Below are 22,221 nucleotides of genomic sequence, written 5' to 3'. Positions count from 1 at the left end.
GAAGAGATAATGGAGACAGTGGTTGTATGTATATGAGCTGGAAAGCTGAGGAATTGGGAGCAGTTACAGGGCAACTCAAGGGCATGTCAGCCAAAGCTGAGATTCAGGTAAGACTAGATATGTCTGAGAAATTGGTGGAATGAGGAAAGGGATCCAGCAGGTACAGACAAATCTATTAGATGTACCTACAAACAAAATGACAGATATAATACAGCAGCTGAGGAAGCAGCAAGGTCATAAAGATCTTTCAGCATGGGACTGCCATGCATGTTAGATGTTTGCAGCTTGGGGAAAAGCTCCTAACAGTGAGGCTTCTTGAGTGCAGTACAGTTGTGAACCCATCAAACATTTGCTGAATGCCTTTGCTGTGCAAACCTCAGCAAGGCCTTGGCAACACAAGGGTAAGCTGGAGAGCAAGAAAGACCATGTCCTGTCCTGCTCTATTCCCTATCTTTAAAAGCTTGGGTTTCTTGTTTTGTTTTGTTTTTCAAACATAAGAGAGCTGCCTGGCTGAATAAGACCATTTGCCAAATCCTTCCTGACTGCGGGTGGTGGCACAGACCGGAAGAACCCAGAGTATCTCTTGCTGTGACGTCCACATGCCATTAAAAGCACTTGTATAGCCATCCACTTTGTGGCCCACAGTGCCACCATGTGGAAGTCACCTGCTGGCTGGTCCTGCACAAAATAAAACTGAAGCTGTGGCAGCTTTTAAGCCAGCCTGTCACTTCTGGTCAGGAAACCCAAAGCACTTCCTCCGTATGGCTATTGTGCTCAACCAATGCAAAGAAAAGGCTGATGAATCTTCGGGTCCAGTGGACTCTTAGTGATCACCATTTCCTCTGTAAGATCTCTGACTGCGGTCAGAATCATGGAATCCCTGAGCAGCTCTCTACTCTTTCAGATCACCCTTTCGATCCATCCCACTCATGGACTCCACTGAGTATAAAATGCAGCTTCATCTGAGCCATGGCCAATGGCAGAACACTTCACCTCATTATCTCTTCCCCGGATCAGGTCCTTCCATTCACCACCCTCTGACCTTTATTTCAAGTCCTCTCTATCACTTTCATTTTTTTTTTTTTTCTGTCTCTCTGCCTGAGTTAGTTCTTCTCTCTTGTCTTGTCATTAGGTGGAAAGAAGCAGGAAGACACTCCTGGCACAGTGACTGACTCAGAATTGGCCTGGTTCACCTTATCAATGACTAGTGTCTGTGCTGTGCAGATGCAGGCGATACAAGGATCAGAGACGCATCCCCCTCCCTAAAGAATTTAACAAATGTTAGTGCCCTCACTAGCAGCTCTGTTTTCTGTCTATTATGCTAAATGTTGAGCCTGCACCTTTACCTCCAGCAGGAAGACAGGCTTGTAACTTCTGTAACAGCAACTGGAATGAAAACAGAAGCAGAGCAGGCCATACAGGTGCAGGACAATGCCTTCCACATACTTTCCACCTAAATCCGGAGAGGGATTAACAGGCCTTTGCAGCCAGATCCCCTCGGAAACTGACCATGAAGAGAAAAAAGTGCAGAATCACACTCAATTTTCTGTTGACCTTAGAGGTTGCTTTACTTAGATTCCCTATGAACTTAGAAATTGATTATAGAATGCAAATCAACTTATTATAATATATAATTTCACTTTGGATTTTCCAAAGCCAAAAATGATCTTAACTTTTATCTCAGTTACACACCACTACCAGGTTCCAGCCATGAGACCAAATCATCTTCTACTTCCTAAATTGTGGGTTCAGGTTTTTAGGTGGTAAAATACCTTTTTCAGATTGTAAGTATAAGCTTGTTATGAATTTCCAATCAATGTCATCTCTACATGTATAAGTTAAGGACATTATTGGAGTTGTCTCAGAAAATGCAGCTAATTAGATTTTTCTATTTCCACACTGAATGCAATTGTGAGATGTAAGAACTGCTGTGGTCTATAGACACAAGCCAGGCTTGTGGGCCAGAGCTGATCCATAACCAAGTTTTCATTTGTCCAAAGCAAAATGAGGAAAATGAGGGGTGTGTGCCATTGTGAGGGGCCAATTGTACATTATTGGGGAACTCAGCAAAGTTACAGGATATAAAATCAACACAAAAAAATCAGTTGCATTTCTATACACTAACAATGAACAATCCAAAAAGGAAATTAAGAAAACAATTCCATTTACAATAGCATCTAAAACAATAAAATACTTAAGAATACACTAAATCAAGGAGACAAAAGACTTGTACACTGAAAACTTTAAAACATTGCTGAAAGAAATTAAAGACACCAATAAAATGTGAACAAATTCTGTGTTCATGGATTGAAAGACTTAATATTGTTAAGATGTAAATACTACCCAAAATGGTCTACAAATTTAATGCAGTTCCCATCAAAATCTCAACTGAATTCTTTTGCAGAAATAGAAAAATCCATCCTAAGATTCATATGAAATCTCAAGAGACTCTAAATAGCCAAAACAATCTTGAGAAAGAACAAAGTTGGAGGTCTCAAGCTTCCTGATTTCAAAACTTATTACAAAGGTACAGTAATCAAAATAGTGTCATACTGTCATAAAGATAGACATATAAAACAGTGGAATAGAATAGACAGCCCAGAAATAAACACTTGCATATATGGTCAAATGATTTTTAACAAGGGTGCCGAGACCATTCAATAAGAAAAGAACTGTCTCTTTGGCAAATGGTGTTAGGAAAACTCAATATCCACATGCACAAAAGAATGAACTTGGACCCGCCTCCTTACACCTTATAAGAAATTAACTCAAACCGATTAAAGACCTAAATGTAAGATCTAAAACTATAAAACTCTTAGAACAAAACATAGGGGGAAAGCTTCATGACACTGGATTTGGCAAGGGTTTCTTGGAAATGACACCAAAAACACAGGCAACAAAAGAAAAAAATAGATATATTGGATTACATCAAAACTAAAAACTTCTGTGCATCAAAGAGCACAATCAACAGAGTGAAAAGACAATGTTCAGAATGGTAGAAAATATTTGCACATCATCCATCTGACAAGAACGTAATGTCCAGAATATATAATGAACTGCTACAACTCAACAACAACAAAAATAACCAAATAACTCAATTTAAAATGGGTAAAGGGCTTGAACAGACATTTCTCCAAAGACGATATACAAATGGCCAACAAGCATATGAAAAAATGCTCAACATCACTCATCACTAGGGAAATGAAAATCAAAACCACAATAACATGTCACTTCACACCCATTAGGATGGCCACTATAAAAAACAGACTTAAAAAAAATTTTATTTATTATTAACATATTCATTCTTACAAATTGTCATATTTCTTTATGCTCTTTGCCTGACCTATCACTTCCCAAACCCCCTCCCTCCCTCCCTCATCTCTAGGATCCTTAGGTTGATCTCTCCTTCTGAAAGTTCAGCGTATTTCTGCGGTCTTCTCTTTCTTTCTTTCCTTCATTCCTTCCTTTTTCCCTCCTTCCCTCGCCCCTTCCTCCTTCCCTCCCTTCCTTCCTAGCAGCCAGTTATGAGTGAGAATGTGCAGTATTTCTGTTTAAAATAAAAAATATATACAAAAAATATATATTTATAAGATTATTTCTTTTTTTTTTTTTTTCCCTTTTTGTCTTTTTTTACTGACCAGTAACGGGACTGCAACCCTCGGTGTCGCGCCCATACCGGGGACCGGCAATGGGATCGCAACCCTCGGTGTTGCACCCACACCACGCTCAGCCAGTGAGCAGGAACTGGTCTCCACATGGGATCCGAACCCTCGGCAGGAGCGCCGTTGCACTCCCAAGCAGCACACTCTCCAGTGCTCCACCGGGCCGGCCCTATAAGATTATTTCTAAAGTACCAAAAAGAGGAGGGAAAAGGTTAAATAAATTATGCAATCACACAGTCATTAAAAATATTTTTAGGGCCGGCCCAGTGGCGCACTGGATAAGTGCGCCGCTTGGGAAGCGCGGCGGCACTCCCGTCCGGGGGTTCGGATCCCACATACAGACCGGTTCCCGCTCACTGGCTGAGCGAGGCGCGGGAGCAACACCGAGGGTTGCAATCCCGTTGCCGGTCCCCGGTCCGGTGCGGGGGCAACACTGAGGGTTGCAATCCATTGCCGGACACGGAAAAAAGACAAAAAAATATATATATATTTTTAAAAATTTTAAAAACCCAGAAACTAAAAAGTGTCAGCAAGGAGGTGGAGAAATAGAAACCCTTCTGCATAGTTACTGGGAATATAAAATGGTGCAGCCACTGTGAAAAATAGTTTAGAGAGTCCTCAAAAAAACAAAAAATGGAATTACCCTACAATCCAGCAATTCTACTTCTGGGTACATGTCCAAAATAATTGAAAGCAGGATCTCAAAGAGATATTTGTACAACCACGTTCAAAGCAGCATTATTCACCATAGCCAAGATTTGGAAGCAACCCAAGTGTTCATCACTGACAGATGAATGGATAAGCAAAATATATATATACACATACAATGAAATATTATTCAGCCTTAAAAAGGAAGGAAAGTCTGACACATGCTATGATATAGACAAACCTTGAGGACATTGTGCTAAGTGAAATAAGCCAGTTTCAAAAAGAGACATACTATATTATTTCACTTATATGAGGTACCCAGAGTAGTTAAATTCATAGAAATAGAAAGTAGAATGGTGGTTGCCAGGGGCTGGGGGAAGGGGGAAATGGGGAGTTGTTTCATGGGTATAAAGTTTCAGTTGGGAAGATGAAAAAGTTACGAGGATAGGCTGCACAATGGTGTGAATGTACTTAACACTAATGAACAGTACACTTGGAAATTGTTAAGATGGTAAATTGTATGTACTTTTTACCACAATTAAAAATACAGTTGAGACATTATCAAGATGGTGGAATACATAGTCCCAAGCATCCTTCTCCCCAACAATCGACCAATTTATAACTATTAAAAGGTAAAGACTGCCAACCTGAGACTGCTGAGCTCAGGGAAAGAGGGGGAGAGACCTGCAGCATTCATGAAGGTGGGAGAAGCCACGGTGAAAGGAAGAAGAAACCGCTCTGACGGTTTCAAGCCCTGGCCATCTCAGGGCCAGCCTTGTGAGAAGTGGAAGAAGCTGTAGCTCACATGGAGCAGGAGCCAACAAAAGCTACTGCTGAGCCTTTTGCATGAAGTTACCTGAAGTATGCAGGGGAGAAGAAGGCCTCAGAGTGCACCATACCAGCCCCCAGGTCAGTGAAACAACTGACAGGGTTCCTGGGGACCCACATAGGAGCAGTGGCCACAGCTGACTGAAGGAACCACCTAGAGCCTGTGAGTCATTGTGAGCGACCCACATACAGACCACACACAGTGCAAGAGGGAGGCTGGCCTGTGAGAACACTGAGGTGCAGAGTGGGCAGCTGATCTGCCTTCCAGTTGACACAGCCCCACTCAGTGGAGACTGGGCAGGGAAATAGAACTGCAGAAGGCACAGTTTGCTTGGAAGACTTGGTCTCAGGCCTGAATTTCCACACAGCTCAGGTATATCAGACTTCATTAGACCTGGAAGTGATTAAAAGCCAACAGTTAAAATCCAGACCTCACAAAAAGCCTTCCCCAGAGAATAAGCAGCAACTCAGTAGAACCACAGAGCTCAAGTTTGGTCCCCACAGGAAGTTCCCCCAATTTTGGATTTAACCAAAACCACATACCAGAGAAAAAGTTAAGATATTAACCCATAAAGGTTTAACACAACAAAAGAACACCTGTAAAACCTAGAAGAGGTAGCAGTCTACTCAAATGCCCAGACATCAACATAAGGACACAAAGATCAAGAACAAACAGAGAAATATAACACCAACAAAGGAAACAAAGACAAGCAATGGACCCACAGGAACAGTGGATTTATGAAATGTCTGACAGAGAATTCAAATTAACCCTCTTAATGATGTTCAGGGAGTCATAAGAAAATACAGATAGAAAATTAAATGATATAAGGAAAACAATCCTGGAGATGAATGAGAAACTTGACAAAGGAATTGAATCAATTAAAAAAAAGAATAGAAATCCTTGAAATAAATATGGAGTATACCAACATTTATAAAGCAAATGTATTTCACAGGGCCTATTTTCCAAAGCCCTGTAGTCTCAGGTTTAGCCTAACCTTTTGGAATTACATATAGAAATGTTAACCTTGCAAAAGACAGGAAACTTTCCTCAGGCTAAAGTCTTTGTAACACAGCAAGGTTGCTGGCTCAAGGAAAGATGAGTCACTTGATTGATATGTAAATACTGGGGAAATTGCTGGAGGGAAAAACAGTGTTTGCTAAGATCAAGCTTTTGTTGGTGGATCAACCTAACCTTTTGCAAATTGCATTATGGAATGTCACTTTGCTTGTTTCACTGATGTTACCAGCCTCTACTGTTAAACCCCACCTATGTTCTTTTCCTGTAACTTCCTGGTCTGGAGATTAAATGCAGGGAAAGAACCCCAGTTCGTGGTTAATTTCCTAAGGAAGGAATGCCTCTCCCTTGAGGGTTCTGGGAAATTAACCCCTTCGGGGTCTCTCACTGCTCGGAAGAAATGGGCTTTGAGTAATCCTCTTTGCAGCTCTGTCACCCAGGGGAAGAGAGGTGACAAATCCATGTCAGGAAAAGCAGCGATAAAGAATACATTATCTGAACTGAAAAACTCAACAGAAAGCTCCAACAGCAGACTTAATCAAACAGAGGAAAGAATCAGTGAGCTCAAAAATAAAATATATAAAATTATTGAATCAAAGGAGCAAAAAGAAAACAGAACAAGAAAAAAAAAACAAAGCAGAAAAATAGCAAATAGGGGACTTCCTCAAGGAAAATAACCTCTGTAGAGTTGGCATTCTCAAAGGAGAGGGAAAAGGAAGAGATGTAGAAAGCACATTCCAGGAAATAATGGCTGGAAATCTCCTAAGTATGGAGAAAGCTGACAGCATCCTGGTGCAGGAAGCCCAGAGGTTGCGAGTCAAATCCAATTCAAGGAGAAACGCCACAAGGCACATCATAATCAAATTAGCAAAAACCAAAGACAAAGAAAGAACACTGAAAGCAGCGAGAGAAAAGCAACACGTAACACTCAGCAGAGCCCCAAAATGTCTCTCAGCACATTTCTCAGTAGAAAACGTACAGATCAAAAGAAAATGGGATGATATATTCAGGTGCTGAATAAAGAAGATTGTCAGCCAACAATTTGGTATCTGGCAAAATTAACCTTCAAATACAAAGGGAAATAAAATCTTTCCCAGACAAACAGAAGCAAAGGATATTCAACACTGACCTGCATTACAAGAAATGCTAAAGGGAGTTCTTCAATCTTTTAAAAAAGATGACACTTAGGAGCAGCAAGAAAACATCTGAAGGTACATAACTCATTAGTAAAGTAAGTTCACAGTCACCCTCAGAATACTCCAGTGTCATAAGGGGGGTGACTAAACTACTTGCATCCTTAGAATGAAGACTAAAGCACAAACCTAACAAGACACTAACCTACACAACTGTATAAGAGATAGGCAACATTTAAAGATGTAACATGAAACAACAAATGGTCAAAAAGTGGGATGAAATGATGCCAAAGCACACACTTGGCTTTATTTTCTTTTTTCTTAGGTGTCAAAGTTCAATTGTTACAAGTCTAAAATAACCTGTTATAACTATAATAGGTTTTTTGTAAGCCTCATGGTAACCTTAACACAAAAATGTGTAAGAGACATGCTAAAAATAAATAGTGAGAAACCAAAATAACTGCTAGAAAAAAAAATTCAACCACAAAGGAAGACGGTAAGGTTGGAAAAATGGAAAAAAAGGATCAACAAAACAACCAGAAAAAAAGGAACAAAATGGCAGAAACTAGTCACTACATATCAATAATAACCCTAATGTAAATAGATTTAAAGCCACAGTTAAAAGACACAGAGTGAGGGGTCGGCCCATGGCTCACTTGGGAGAGCATGGTGCTGACAACACAAAATCAAGGGTTTAGATCCCTTTACTGGTCATCTTTTGAAAAGAAAGAAAGAAAGAAAAAAATAAAATAAAATGATTGGCCCAGGTACCAACTAAAATCGTCTCTTCCATTCTCATACATACGTGGACCAAACTCTGCAAAATTTCTTTGTGTGAAGAGCTCAGATTGGGTCTGCCTGGAGAAAAGATACAGAATGGGGACCCTTCCAGCTGCATCTGTCTATGGCTGAGAAGATGACGTGAGAGTGTCGGGCCATCACCCTGTATCCCCAGAGCCTCCAGTTACAGCAGGCCAAAGGATCTGGGAATCCTCTAGAAATGGGAGCTCTTGAACCTAGGGACAAAATTTCCCTTCTCCCAAAAGGTCTCTGAAGATGGAGACCTGAGGCTCCTGGCCCACATGCTTTCATCCTCCAACAGAACCACAGGCCTTCCCTTGTCGTGACCCCAGAGGCAGGGACAAGTGGCAGAGCTGCAGCTCTGACAGGCCCAGGGACCCAGCCTGGAGCTCTGCGGCTCTGTCCATGTGCAGAATCGGCCCAGCCTCCCGCACCCACCACTGCCTACAGCGCGGCACATCTGAGCTCTGGGAAGTTTGCACTTGGTTGATAGTTGCCTCCGCATGTAGCCCTAGTGCTCCCGGGCCTCGTGCTGTCCCCTGCACTGACAGGCCTGGTATGCACAGCCAGAAACCCAGCAGGCTGCCACGCTGAAGGGAAGCCCAACCTATGGTCACAGCAAGTCAAGCTGGGAGGACGAAGCTGCTGAGGGAGGCAGGAGGGTAGTTGAGCAGGGACAGTGCAGGCTGGCCACAGCCCCAGCTCTGGCTCTCCCCCAGCTTCCCTGAGTGACCCTGGCATGTGCCCTTGCCCATCCCCACCCCCGGACTCTGCTTCTCCAACAGAAGACTTGTGACTCAGTCACCAGGGAGGACTCTACCACCTTGGCCCTTCAGAGCAATGTCCCTAATGGGAGACAGGGGCTCCACCCTCCTGTGCAAACGAGGCTCGAGAGCAGGACCCTCCCAGGTCACAGCCCTGCACAAACCCTCTCCAGCATACCTGGGGGCTGGCTGGCTGGCTGGGACACCACGGCCCCATTCTCCTGTCTCTCCTTCACTCTCTTGGTGGCTTCCTCAATGAGCTTTTCCCTCAGACTCAGAAATTGGGAAAACCTCCGAGCCTTCTGCTCCCGCTGGATTCTCAGCAGGGACTTCAGGTGTCTGCACGTCTGAATCGAGATTCCCTTTGCATCCTGGAGGAGACATAAGTTCACCTTTGCACACAGAGGCTCCCCTTATCCTCCCTCTAAACCGCTCACACCTGCTGCGGCTGACCTGGGAGTCTGTGATCGGCGCCTGGTGCTTTTCTTGGGGGAGCGAGGTGAGGGCAGGAAACGAGGATCAGAATGAGAGGAGCAGCAGCTTCACACATGGCTGAAAGCGGGATGGCGCAGGGTCTGGGAGCCCCATCAAAATGTGCAGAGCAGGATAACGCAGGGGGCTGCATCGCAACTCCACGCACATCACAGCATGAGGGACTTGGACGGGACATGCTTTTCCACCACCCAACTGAACCTAGCAGCAGAGACCACGGCTTGCTCCTTCTGTACCCCCAGCACTATCATCACGTCAGACACATTGCTCATGGCTAAGAGTGTTCGAGAAACCAAACTGCAGTAAACAAAAGCCAGGTACCCCTCCAACTCCTATGGGGAGGTGCTGGGGCTTCTGACATTCATGCAGAGCCCATGAGAGGGTCTCAGAAGGCACATGAATCCAAGTTGAGGATTCATTCGAGGTTAGAAAGAAATGTTCTAATCAAGTCTGAGCATAGGGCCAAAGAGACATTAAGCAGAGGTTGAAACCAAAGACTCCTCAGCACGCTTCCTAAGTTGAACCCAGGTGTCTATCTTGCCCGAACTTACTCTACACAGACAGTATTTACAACGACATGAAGCTTGGCTACCTGAATAACAAGGTGTGTTTTTATTTAATAATAGCTTTCATTGGTGCCTCTAATGATAACGCACGTGCACTGGTTAAGCACAAGCCTGGAGGAACAATGGCGTTCAGACACTAGCTGGTGCCAGACAAAGCTTTCAGGACCTGCCCCACCCACAACACCCTGCAGAGTGGGCAGGGCCACCTGGGCCACAGATGCTGGATGTAGACATGGACATTTGGCCAAGGGGACCCGTCCATAGGCCACATGGAGCCAATTCAATTCCCTCTGTCAGAAAATGTCATTAGAGCCACAGAAGGAAGTAACCAATGAGTGCAGAACACTGAGGGGTCAGGACGTGGGCGGCTTCACTGGCCAGGTAGGGCTGCTCTCAAGAAGCTGCTGGAGGACACAGAAGAGAGCACACCGCTGCTGTGAGGGGAGGGGCACGTGGGCTTCTCTTCCTGGACACCAAAGGGGCCGGTGCTGGCACAAATGAGATGGATGGTTTACAACATAAAAAACAGTTGATCGTTTGTCACTTTGAGAACACCTTGTGCTGGGAAAATGTAGGAAAACGGTCAGGGCCCCTCAGATGTCCAGAATCTTGCCGAGCATTTGATGTAAATATCCACGTGCACCCAGGTGGTCCTTGGTTATTCTCTAATGTCATTGTGTAGGGGCACCCAGGTGTCCCACGTTATAGACTTAAGTATAAAGGACTAACAGCTCTGATACACGCACCCTGCCTGCTTCTCGGGATACTCCCAGAGGTCACGAGGGTGGCTGCTCCTAGCTCTGAATAAAGCTTGTTTATTTTTTACCCACAGCTCCCAGGATCTTTTCCTATTACCTAGCTCGTGGCCTGCATGTGAAGGGTTTGTGACCCGGTCTGTACAACGGGCATGAGGGGTCTGTGAGCCCTAGCTGGACACCTTGTGTCTAAATTGTGGCTCTGGCACTCACCTTCTTTATCCCCATGCTTTCCAGTTTCTCTTCCAGGGTGTCCTCCAGGACTGGCCTGAACTGCTTCAACAGGGCGGGATTTCGCCTCAGAGTGGCCAGCACCTCCCACAGCTCATCTCGGGAGTCCTCAAGCTCTGCAGCACAACACAATAGCCCAGCTCAGCCCATGCTCATGAGACCTCCTTTCCCAGAGCCCCCCACACCCAATGCGCCCTCACCCCTCCAGGGATCCTGGTCTCCGACCTGTGAGCTCAGGACCACAGGCCCCTCCTGAGTGTCCATCCCTAGGTCACAAGCTGGAGTGATTCTGCTCCGGGGACCACTACCTCAGACCCTCCACCCACCTTCAGGATTCTCACCCCCTGCTGGTCTGGACCTCTAAGATCTGGCCTCAGTCAGTGCTGCCATGGGTTAACTCGGGGATTTGGGGCTTACACTTGAGCCCTGACAGCATTGTGTTCCCTGGGGTGTTATTGTGACCCCAGAGTTCAGACCTTCCCTCTGCCAGCCCCAGCCCCCACCTGACATCTTCACCCCATTGCCGTGCCAGGTCTGTTCTGGTCGTCTGTTCTGGTCCAGGGGATAATTCTGGTCCAGGGGATAATTTGACGGACAAGACAGATCCCCGCTCTCTTCCTTTGCTCTGTCCATCTGGAGGGCTCCCTCCAATGCTAGTACACGTCAGAATCACCTGGGCATGGGTTAAGGTGCACACTCCCTGGCCCCACCCTCCACAGTCTGATTCCACAGGTCTGGGGAAGGGCCCTGGAGTCTGCATTTCAACAGGCCCAGATGATTCTCATGAAGATGAGCCACAGACCACACTTGAAGAAAGACTGATCCAGAGGGTAAGAAAACAAGCAAGTAAAGCATCAGTGTCAACTGCTATAAAGCGGCAGGCCAGGGCTGAGGGGTGACGCATGTAAAGTCCTTTCCCAGGCGTGTGTGTTGGGTAACTGTGGAATTGTCATATCACAGCCTTACTGGAGGGGCCAGCCCTGGTCAGCAGGTTGCCCAGGGAACAGTTTCTCATCTTTCCTGGGAGCTTCCTATCCCTGACGATCCTAGGAGCTCCTTGCAGTCAGGGAGCTTGTCTCTTTTCACTTTTCTTTTATATCCCCTGCCTACTTCTGGTTGAGAGCTCTGCGAATCAGAATCTGTCCCTGAGTGGGGTGAATAAAACAGCAGGTGCCCAGTGCTCTGAAGAGGGAGCTGAGCCGATTCTTGCACATCAGCGAGGCCCTGCATGATCTGTCTGCAGCAGCTCCCAGAGCAGAAGAAAACAGCAAAGTCCCTATTCAAGCCAACACTCCAAGACCTCTTCCACTGCTCTTGACAGTACCAGGGGAGACGCAGTGGGGCGGCCTGTGAATCACACGCTACTCCAAATTCTGGCTCCACTACCTGCCAGCTCTGTGACTCTGGGCAAGTTACTGACCCTCTCTGAGCCTGGGTCTCCCATCACTGACCCAGGAGATCACATGTTAGTACCTGCGTGTAACATCCCCGGCACATGCAAGGTGCTTAAGAAATATTTATTTCGTGTCCTAAGTCCCCTCCACCCAAGCTTCAGGTGTCCGGATACAGTTAAGTAGAGACGAACTAAGCAACGAAGCAGGCAGCAGATCTGTGTCCTGCACTGGACACCCAGGAGAGAAAATAAGGCCCCACCTTCCTCAGGAGAGTCCTCCTCTGTGTCCGCAGCCTTCGGTGCCTCATGGATCCCTGAACACAGGAGGAACAGTTAGTGGCTACGGTGCCCTGGACTCCATCCCTGACTTAGACAAAAGTGCAGGACCCCAGATGAGTACCGGCCAGAAAGAACAAGCCCTCCAGTCAGTTCATCTCTATAAGAGAGACACAGGATGGAGCAGTGGTCACAGCCATGGACACTGCAGGCAGAAAGATCAGAGTTCACATTCCAGCCCTGCCCCTCACCAGCTGTGCATGAGATGGCAAGTCCAGGAATCTCTCCAAGCCTCAGTTTCCTCATCTAGAAAATGAGGATAATAATGCCAACCCCCATTCAATAGTGGGGACAGCGTCATGAGACACTGAACCTGAAGAGCTTGGTGAAGCACATGGCACACAGCTGCTATTATGTACCGTTCCAGCTCCAGCTTGCAGGAAGTTCAGGGCCACAGAAACAGTGCCCCTCTGAATTGGCTGCAAGCCTGGGAAAGAAATATCTAGCCCCAAGGCACGGGATGGGAGGAGAGGTGGACTTCAGACACACACTGGTACACCAGGGTGCCCAAGAGGAGGCGAGCACATATGCCAAACAGGCCACATTCACATGGGTTTGGTCTCAACTTGCTACACACTGGGAACAAGATAAAGGTCACCAGCAACCCTGAGGCCTTACCACAGGCATGGTGAATTAGAAAGAGCCTCCTGGGGAACCCTGTCCCATCAATCATCACCCCCAAGCTCCTCACGCCTCCCCACCGCCTCCATCCCCTTACAGAGAAGAGCAAGCCAGCAAGAAACCTGCACCTGTATGAAAAGCCTTCGGCACAAATGCCGGCTGCAGCCCCATCTGTCCCAGAAACTCTCTCCCTCACCCAGCTGGGGGCTGCTGTCACCAATCCTGCACCTATAAATGGATGGGGGGTGGAGGGGAGGAGAGAGAAAAGCCCAAGACAACAGCACAGACTATTACAAACCAGCCCATGCAGACTTACCCTCCACCTTCCTGAGGGCCAAGGTCTGGATCTGCAAAGAGGTGAAACAGAGCAGGTTACAGCCAGCAGGGAGCACTGCACGGACTCTGCTCTGAACGGTGGGTCTGCCTAGCACAGTAAAGTAGGGACAGCCAATGTTCCAGGCCACCCACTGGGAACCAGAAAAGCTCAGATGCCCACCCCAGCCTCCAAAAAACTCTCCCGTGGTCTATATGTAAGAGGGGAAGGTGACAAGCTCAAACAGCAGCCATCAGGATGGCAGCTGCTCCATTTTCCTGCCATGGGGAGGAATGAATGTCCCCTCTTCAAAGACGGATTGTGGTATGAGGATGGGAGTGCCATGGAAGTCGGGTGGGACTGGCACATGGTCAGTACTACTGGTACAATTAATGGAAAACAGACAGGGCAAGGTAGAGGCTCCCCTCCCACCACGTCGGCACCTGAGCCACGTGCCCCCTGGGAGGAAGGATGCCAGAGATGACTCCTGCCAGGAGGCACTATGTGGACATTCACTGAACTGTCTGCTCAAGCCCCTTGTCCACGTGCCTCTTCCTTCCTCCTTTCCCATGGAGGCAGCCGCACGCGACCTCACCCCCCAGCCACAGCCAACTCTCCGGGCTTGCGTGGAGAGGGCNCAGTTTCCTCATCTAGAAAATGAGGATAATAATGCCAACCCCCATTCAATAGTGGGGACAGTGTCATGAGACACTGAACCTGAAGAGCTTGGTGAAGCACATGGCACACAGCTGCTATTATGTACCGTTCCAGCTCCAGCTTGCAGGAAGTTCAGGGCCACAGAAACAGTGCCCCTCTGAATTGGCTGCAAGCCTGGGAAAGAAATATCTAGCCCCAAGGCACGGGATGGGAGGAGAGGTGGACTTCAGACACACACTGGTACACCAGGGTGCCCAAGAGGAGGCGAGCACATATGCCAAACAGGCCACATTCACATGGGTTTGGTCTCAACTTGCTACACACTGGGAACAAGATAAAGGTCACCAGCAACCCTGAGGCCTTACCACAGGCATGGTGAATTAGAAAGAGCCTCCTGGGGAACCCTGTCCCATCAATCATCACCCCCAAGCTCCTCACGCCTCCCCACCGCCTCCATCCCCTTACAGAGAAGAGCAAGCCAGCAAGAAACCTGCACCTGTATGAAAAGCCTTCGGCACAAATGCCGGCTGCAGCCCCATCTGTCCCAGAAGCTCTCTCCCTCACCCAGCTGGGGGCTGCTGTCACCAATCCTGCACCTATAAATGGATGGGGGGTGGAGGGGAGGAGAGAGAAAAGCCCAAGACAACAGCACAGACTATTACAAACCAGCCCATGCAGACTTACCCTCCACCTTCCTGAGGGCCAAGGTCTGGATCTGCAAAGAGGTGGAACAGAGCAGGTTACAGCCAGCAGGGAGCACTGCACGGACTCTGCTCTGAACGGTGGGTCTGCCTATCTTTAAGGAAAATGAAATAGTCAGGCTCCCTCAGCTGATTCCCTCGAGTCTTGGCAAGCATGACCTAGCCTGTTTGATGTAAATATGTTAACTGTGCATGTGTGCCCAGGTGTCCCTTTGCTATTGTCTGATGTAGATTTGTATACCTGTGTGTGTGCACTTAAGTGTCCCTTGGTTATCTGATTGACCCAGGCGTTCCCTGGTTAATTGACTTAATATAAAGGACAAACAGCTCTGAACCTCAGAATACCTGGGATGCTCCCAGAAGGCCACCAGGAAGGGCCCCTGGGACACTTCTGGGGGTGCCCTTGGGATACCAGTAGGGCTGGCAGTAGGGCTGTTGCTGGCTACTGCTGGCTGAGGAGACTTGGGGCTGAGCTCATGTCCAAGTAAAGCACATCAAACTTGCCAACGGCTCCCAGGATCTTTCCAATTACCTAGCTTGCAACCTGCATGTGGAGGGTCTGTGCCCCAGCCTGCATGTGGGGGAGTCTATGCCCCAGCCTGCACGTGAGGGGTCTGTGACCCAGTCACCACAATGGTTTTAAAGAGTCTGTGACCCAGCCCGACACGAGCCTAGTAAAGAAGGGACAGCCAATGTTCCAGGCCACCCACTGGGAAACAGAAAAAGTTCAGATGTCCACCCCAGCCCCCCAACAAATCTGCCATGGTCTATATGTAAGAGGGGAAGGCGACAAGCTCAAACAGCAGCCATCAGGATGGCAGCTGCTCCATTTTCCTGCCATGGGGAGGCAAGAATGTCCCCTCTTCAAAGACGGATTGTGGTATGAGGATGGGAGTGCCATGGAAGTCGGGTGGGACTGGCACATGGTCAGTACTACTGGTACAATTAATGGAAAACAGACAGGGCAAGGTAGAGGCTCCCCTCCCACCACGTCGGCACCTGAGCCATGTGCCCCCTGGGAGGAAGGAGGCCAGAGACGACCCCTGCCAGGAGGCACGATGTGGACATTCACTGAACTGTCTGCTCAAGCCCCTTGTCCACGTGCCTCTTCCTTCCTCCTTTCCCATGGAGGCAGCCACACGCGACCTCACCCCACAGCCACAGCCAACTCTCCGGGCTTGCGTGGAGAGGGCTGCACTGCTAATGAGTGAAGTCTAGAGCCCTTGGCAGCTGACTGTTCTGGGCTTTCTTGGTTTGTTTATTTGTTTTGCCTCGGGGGACAGATAAGCAGCAGAAGCTGATCTTCAGAGTAAAAGAGCAAAATGAAGCAGATACAGAGAAAGGAACAGAGACACACAGAAGAGGGAAACTCCTGGCCACATTCACATCTCTCGTTCCAGTTCATTCTCAGATTCGGCTGCTCCCCTGCCGTGAGCTCTGTGCGATGCTCTGTCTGTCCCGCTGACAAATTCTCTCTTCCGTGAAGCCTGAGCTGTTGTTTGTGACCCGTGGTGTCACATGCTGGTGCACAGCTCATCCCACATCCACGCCCAACTGTGTCCTCCTTTGCCTACCTCTGCTCTGGAGACTGTGAAACTAGTCATCGCTTTCCCAGCCTTCCTGCACTTGTGGGTGCCCATGTGACAGACGTTTGACTGATAATATATCAGCAAACGTCTCAGGAAGGGGCCTTTTTGTTTACTTCTTCCATCAGACATGGTCGTGATGGTCGGGGCTGGGGCAACCATCTTGCAACCATGAGAATTAACATAAGCTACACACTAAATGCGGAAAGAGGAAGAACAGAGTCTGGATTCCCAATGGGTACCTTTGCTGCTAACCACGGCCAGCAACTATCACCTCTTTGGTGTTACAGTAAAAGTAAACCGTGACAGCAGAAAACAATCCTGTAGTCACAAGTGTTTAAACCAGATAGAAGTTTCCCTCTCTCTCTAACAAAGTCTGGAGGTAAGCAACCTGGGGCTGATATGCAACGCCACAATCATCAGGGACCCAGTTTTTCCTGTGCTGCTCTGCCACTCCCGTCATGTGGCTTCTGCCTCATGGTCTAAGGTGGCTGCGTGAGGTCCAGCTCTCTGGTCCACCATCCTAGTCAGCAGGAGGAGGGTGGGTGAGGAATGGCATAACTTCTTTTAACCACCCGTCCCCGAACTTGCATGCACCACTTCTGCTTACATTTCCTTGGCCAGAATTTAGTCACATGGCCACACCAAGTTCCAGGGAAGGCTGGGACATGAGGTTTATTCCGATTGGCCTCATGACCAGCTAAAAATCAGGGTTTCTGTTAGTGAGGAAGAAAGGGAAGATGGGTACAGGGAACAACTGTCAAATTCTGTCACGTTTGCCTTTGTGCAAAGATACAAGTAATCCGCCCCCTGACTCTGGTTAACTCGTCAGGGCAGCTTCCAAAGCTGGGTGGAGAATCTGAGGTTCTACAGTGAGAAGACAATATGACAGATTGGCAGTGTCTGCAGTGCCGTAGCAGAGGGACGTGGAGTCACAGATGCTATTTATTCGCTGTCCTCTGCCTCAGGTGGTTCTCAACCCTGGGGTGAGACCCAGACTTGGTATTTTTCCAAACTTTCTGTTATGGCAAATTTCAAACATTACGAAAGTAGAGAGAGTGACGTCACGAGCCTTCGTCTGCAAACTGCCCCGCGCAGCGGTTGTCAACTCACGGCCGTGCTGTTGCGTCTTTCTCTCCCCACGTTCACACACACCTGGATTGTTTTGAAGGATGTTAGTCATGTGATTTCATCTGCAAATATTTCAGTTTCTATCTCTACAAAGCAAGGATTCCCGCTTTTAAGCAGACACACAACAGCATCATCACAGCCTGAAAAACCAACAGAAATTCCTTAGTATCATCCCATATTCAGTCAGTGCTCACAGTTCCCGGGGACACGGGCAGTGTTTTAAAGCTCTCCAGGTGATGCTAATGGGCAGCTTGGGTGGGCATCACTGCCTTCCTCAGGAAATTGAATTCTTCCTTTCGGAAGTAGCCCAGGGGTCCCTCGAGAACAGGATGTTGGGCTAGGGGAAATCCCAGGCTGACTCAGGTGATCTAATCCTGTCCTCCCCATTGCTTTCCCTCATGTAGTGCCACCTGTGTGACAAGTGATGGGGAGAAGGTGGCAAGCAAAGTGAGAAAGTTACAGTTAGATAGGAAGAATAGGTTCTGGTTCTCTAGAGTGGCTACAGCTAAGCTATTGTATTGTATTGTATATTTCAAGATAGCTGGAAAGGGTCTTGAATGCTATAACCACAAAGAGATGACAAATGTTTAGGTGAAAGCTCTGCTAACTATTCTGATTGGATCATTATACGATATATGCATGTATTGAAACAACAAACTGTATCCAATACAATATGCAATAAAAAAATTAATGAATTAAAAATATGTACATCTTTATGTAGAACATATAAATGCAGGAAGATAGAAAAGAGAAAATGAAAACCACAGACAGTAGCACCAGCAGTTCATATTTGGGTGTATTTCTCTATCATTTTTGCCTGTAGACTGTCAACTTGAAAAACAAACAGAGAGGCTGTCTAAAAGAGTTTCATCGGGAATAGGGCATTGCAAGGGGAATACATGGGCGATAGTAAACTAAGTGCGTGTTCAGGGAGGTAAAGGAAGACAAAGGGTTTTAAAGGAAAAGTGATGGAGGATTACTTACTTGTTTTGGGATAATTATCCTTGGCTACAAGGATCAATAACAGGGTGACGCCAGTCCAAGGTTGGACAGGCAATCGCGGGGCAGATGTCCTCACAGAACTATTTTCTCCATAAGATTGTAAAGGCCTTTGTGCAAAGTTGAGGCTTTGCAGAGTCCTTTGCGATAGTTCTTATCAGGCATATGTGAGAACCACCCCGGTTCCTGGCCTTCCCCTGCTCTGTTTGTTAGGGTTTTGAATAAGACATACATAAGCAAATAGTATTATGCACTTTGACCATTGCTTACTTTCATTTCAGAATGTATTACATTTTCCAGTGTCATTAACTACTGTTTGAAAACATGATTTTTAAGGCTGAATCGTATTCCATCAAGTGGCTATCATAATCTATGTCACAATTTCCTCCTGTTGAATATGAGGATATTTCTAAAAATTCATGGAGAGATTCATATTATCTTTTAATTCTATTTTCCATAAACTTTTTGAAGTACCCTCGTATATGGTTCACGCAAAAATTTCCGTATTAGAAATCACATGATGATCAATATTGTTACATGTAAAGTTTGGTGCACATCTCTTATTATTTCTTTAATGTAAAGTGCTGTAAGGAGAGGGGAAATGTGTTCTTAAGGTTACTAGGGATTCATCAGTATTCACGACCTTTTTATTCTTGGGCAGCTGGCTTCTCAGAAGCCCAGCTATCCTATGCCACACTCACCTCAATTCACTCTATTAAATCAAATTCATTTCTACTACATCTAAAAATTGTTTGCTTCCAAAAACTTCAACCTGAGAAAGGCCACATCTCTTCTCCATAAAAAGGCTTAGAGTTTTGATCACATTCCATCTGTCTAATAAAAACTAAACATACTTTAAAAAGTAACACATGTTCAAGTACCACTGATACCCTTTTCATTGTGTGTAGTTACAATGTTCTTTTATACTTCATTCTGCATCATTCTTTTTAACTTAAAAAATGTAAAGTATACACTTAAAGCAACCTTGGTTAAAATGTGACTTTATTACACATGCTGCCTTGTTTTCATTTGAAATTTGAAATGACACACTTAAGTTATGCTGTATTATTGAAAAGAGTGAACTTACAACTACAATACTTTTCATTACTTTAAACTCCTGATTGCTGTCAGGATACAAAGCTACGTTCTTTGTATTAATAATTAGTGTGTACACTGCCTCTGTTACTCTAGGAATTTTACATTTACATTTCTAGGTGTCTACTGTCAAGATACTTATTTAAGTGACAATACAGTAGTCGTTCACACATATGGAGCTGCTGAGCCAGGCATTGTGCTAAGTACCTTGCATTATCTCATTTCATCCTCACAGTAACCCTCTGAGTTTAGTGCTACTATTTCCTCCATTTTGCAGTTTGGAGAAAAGAAGGTCGGGGAGGTTATGTCACTGACCCAAAGTCAATGTACTAAGTAGCAAAGCTGGTCTCAGACCAAGGTGTGACTGATCGAAGCGGCAAGAAACGACACTCCAATGACTTTTGACTTAAGCTGATAAGCCTCTCTTTGCATGGACCCCACAGGAAAACAGAAGAAGCAGAGACAGCCAGCGGAAGAAGTGCTGGAAGAGCTTCGGGCCAAGCTAAAGTGGACCCAAGGGGAGCTGGAAGCTCAGAGGGAGGTTGAGAGGCAGAGACAGCTCCAGGTGGGCACAGGGAGCAAACCTCAGGGAGACTCGGGTCACAGACTACCCAGGAGACCCACGATACATGTGAATCTCACAGGCCAAAGTGCCAGCTGTTTCCCATAACTATGGTGTGCGAGCTGGGATGACCTCTTCCCGGACGTGGCAAATAATTGTAAGCAGTAAAGAAAGGAAGGTCGATTATCTTTGCCAGACCTTTGTGGCATAAAGTAGAGCAGAGAGTTGCAATTGGCTTTAATAATCAGCACCCTCTGAGGGCATTTGAACTTGAACCTTATCTTCTTATGCTACACTGTTAGTTTGCTTTTTGAGGACAAAAGACCGGGTCTGATTCTGAAAGCTTCAGAACCCATCCCACAGGAAGTGCTCAGTAAATACTTGTGGAATGAAAATATGCAAACTCGCCCTGCTCCTTGCTTCATTTGCTCATTCATCACTCATTCCCTCAGCGCATGCTCACTGAGCACCAGCCAGGCTGGGCATTGGAAGGGATATGAAGAAAGACAAGTCCTATCCTCAGGGGACTTTACAATTAGATGAGACTGGATTAGACTGGCCGTCCCCAAGTCCACACAGAGGGCGCTGGGGGATAAATGTTCTTTGGGTCTCCATAGTGACTTGCGTGGACCAGGGCCCAGCAGGTCCTTGGTAAATGTTTGCTATAATGTGGAATTACTGATTACATCTTTCTTGCTTTTCTTCAAAAGAGGCAGAAATCAGCCATCATAAGGAAATAGAAGCAGGAAAGAACTGGAAGAGTGGAAAGAAAATGAGGGGACCAAGCTTTAGGAACAAATAGATAAGACAAAAGAATTATTATTGAATGAATTTAGAACTATTGCCAGCCACTACTCTAGGCTACAAAAGGTACCTACATCTTCTCTATGGTGCTGATCATCTTACGATGCCAGTGGCTCTCCTCCCACCTGACCTTAAGCTCATCAGCCTGGCATCCCAGCTCCACCTGGCTTTGCTGCTGCTGGTGCAGGCTGGCCTGCAGCCATGCCTCGAGCTGGGCAATGCCGGCACTCAGGCCCTCCTGGCAGTGCAGTAGGTATTTAATGCTGAGCTGAGCCAGACGCAGCACCTTGAGGAGCACCAGGTCCACAGGCTGCCTACAGCAGCTGCAGGCTTCCTGCTCCATGTTGCAGAAGGTGACACCGGTGATGTTCTCTTGCAGGGCAGCCACGTCCACCTCCGGGGCCACATAGTACAAGTTCAGGGCATTAATGTGCCTCCAGTCAATGCTCTCACAGCAAGACTGGAACTTGAAGGTGGGGAATGTGTAGGCCACATTCCAAAGAGGAGATCACGGAGGCCACCAGCACAGGCAGCTGGGGACTGCATGGGTGGGGGCAGCCCTGCACTGACCACCAGGGAAGGGCAACACCAAGGCCACGGCAGCAGGACACGAAGCTGAGAGGGCCTGGAAAATGAGAAGAGAGTCCGAGTTAGGCGAGGTGCGTGTGGCTGCACATGCTGTGCGCCCACCAGCAAGAGCCAAGGTGGAGGCAGGCAAGGCGTCTGCACACAGCTGCAGTGGGTGTGCACACGCTGCTGTGCACAGGGATGGTGTGGGCTGTGCCACCACACAGATGTACATTCCAATCCTCTGCCTTGGGCACACATCGTTAAGCCTCATGCACATATGGGGGATTCAGGGGCCTACTTTCCAGGCTTGTGGTTGGGAGGGAGGCAGGGAAAACACCCAGCCTAGTACCTGGCACTTAGCAGGTCCCCATGCCCACTTCCACTGCAGGAGTGCCTGGCAGTGGTCTTTGTCAGTGGGGAGCTGTCCAATGTAGGAGGGTCCTTCTACATTTACCAAACCTACATTTACCTCAGGATAAAGTCCAACAACTGGCCGTGGGTGGCAGCGCCACCTGATGTCCACCATGCCCCACCCTCTCCTCCTGTAATTACGGGATT

The 22,221-nt window shown here is 47.1% G+C and overlaps 1 protein-coding gene across 1 annotated transcript; it reads right to left on the bottom strand.

Annotated features, from left to right (window-relative positions):
• Positions 1 to 1,316: 1,316 nt before the first annotated feature.
• Positions 1,317 to 21,639, bottom strand: LOC103606147 (zinc finger protein DZIP1L-like). Its single transcript, XM_008590739.1, is given in 8 exon segments — positions 1,317 to 1,453; positions 9,030 to 9,222; positions 10,878 to 11,011; positions 12,549 to 12,602; positions 14,900 to 14,930; positions 17,318 to 17,369; positions 21,168 to 21,586; positions 21,589 to 21,639. Coding segments are annotated over 8 exon segments (1,071 nt in total).
• Positions 21,640 to 22,221: the final 582 nt, after the last annotated feature.

The sequence above is a fragment of the Galeopterus variegatus genome, unplaced genomic scaffold, assembly GCF_000696425.1.
Source record: "Galeopterus variegatus unplaced genomic scaffold, G_variegatus-3.0.2 Scaffold6345, whole genome shotgun sequence".
In the NCBI taxonomy this organism is placed as follows: Eukaryota; Metazoa; Chordata; class Mammalia; order Dermoptera; family Cynocephalidae; genus Galeopterus; species Galeopterus variegatus.
This window is presented reverse-complemented; position numbering and strand designations above follow the sequence as displayed.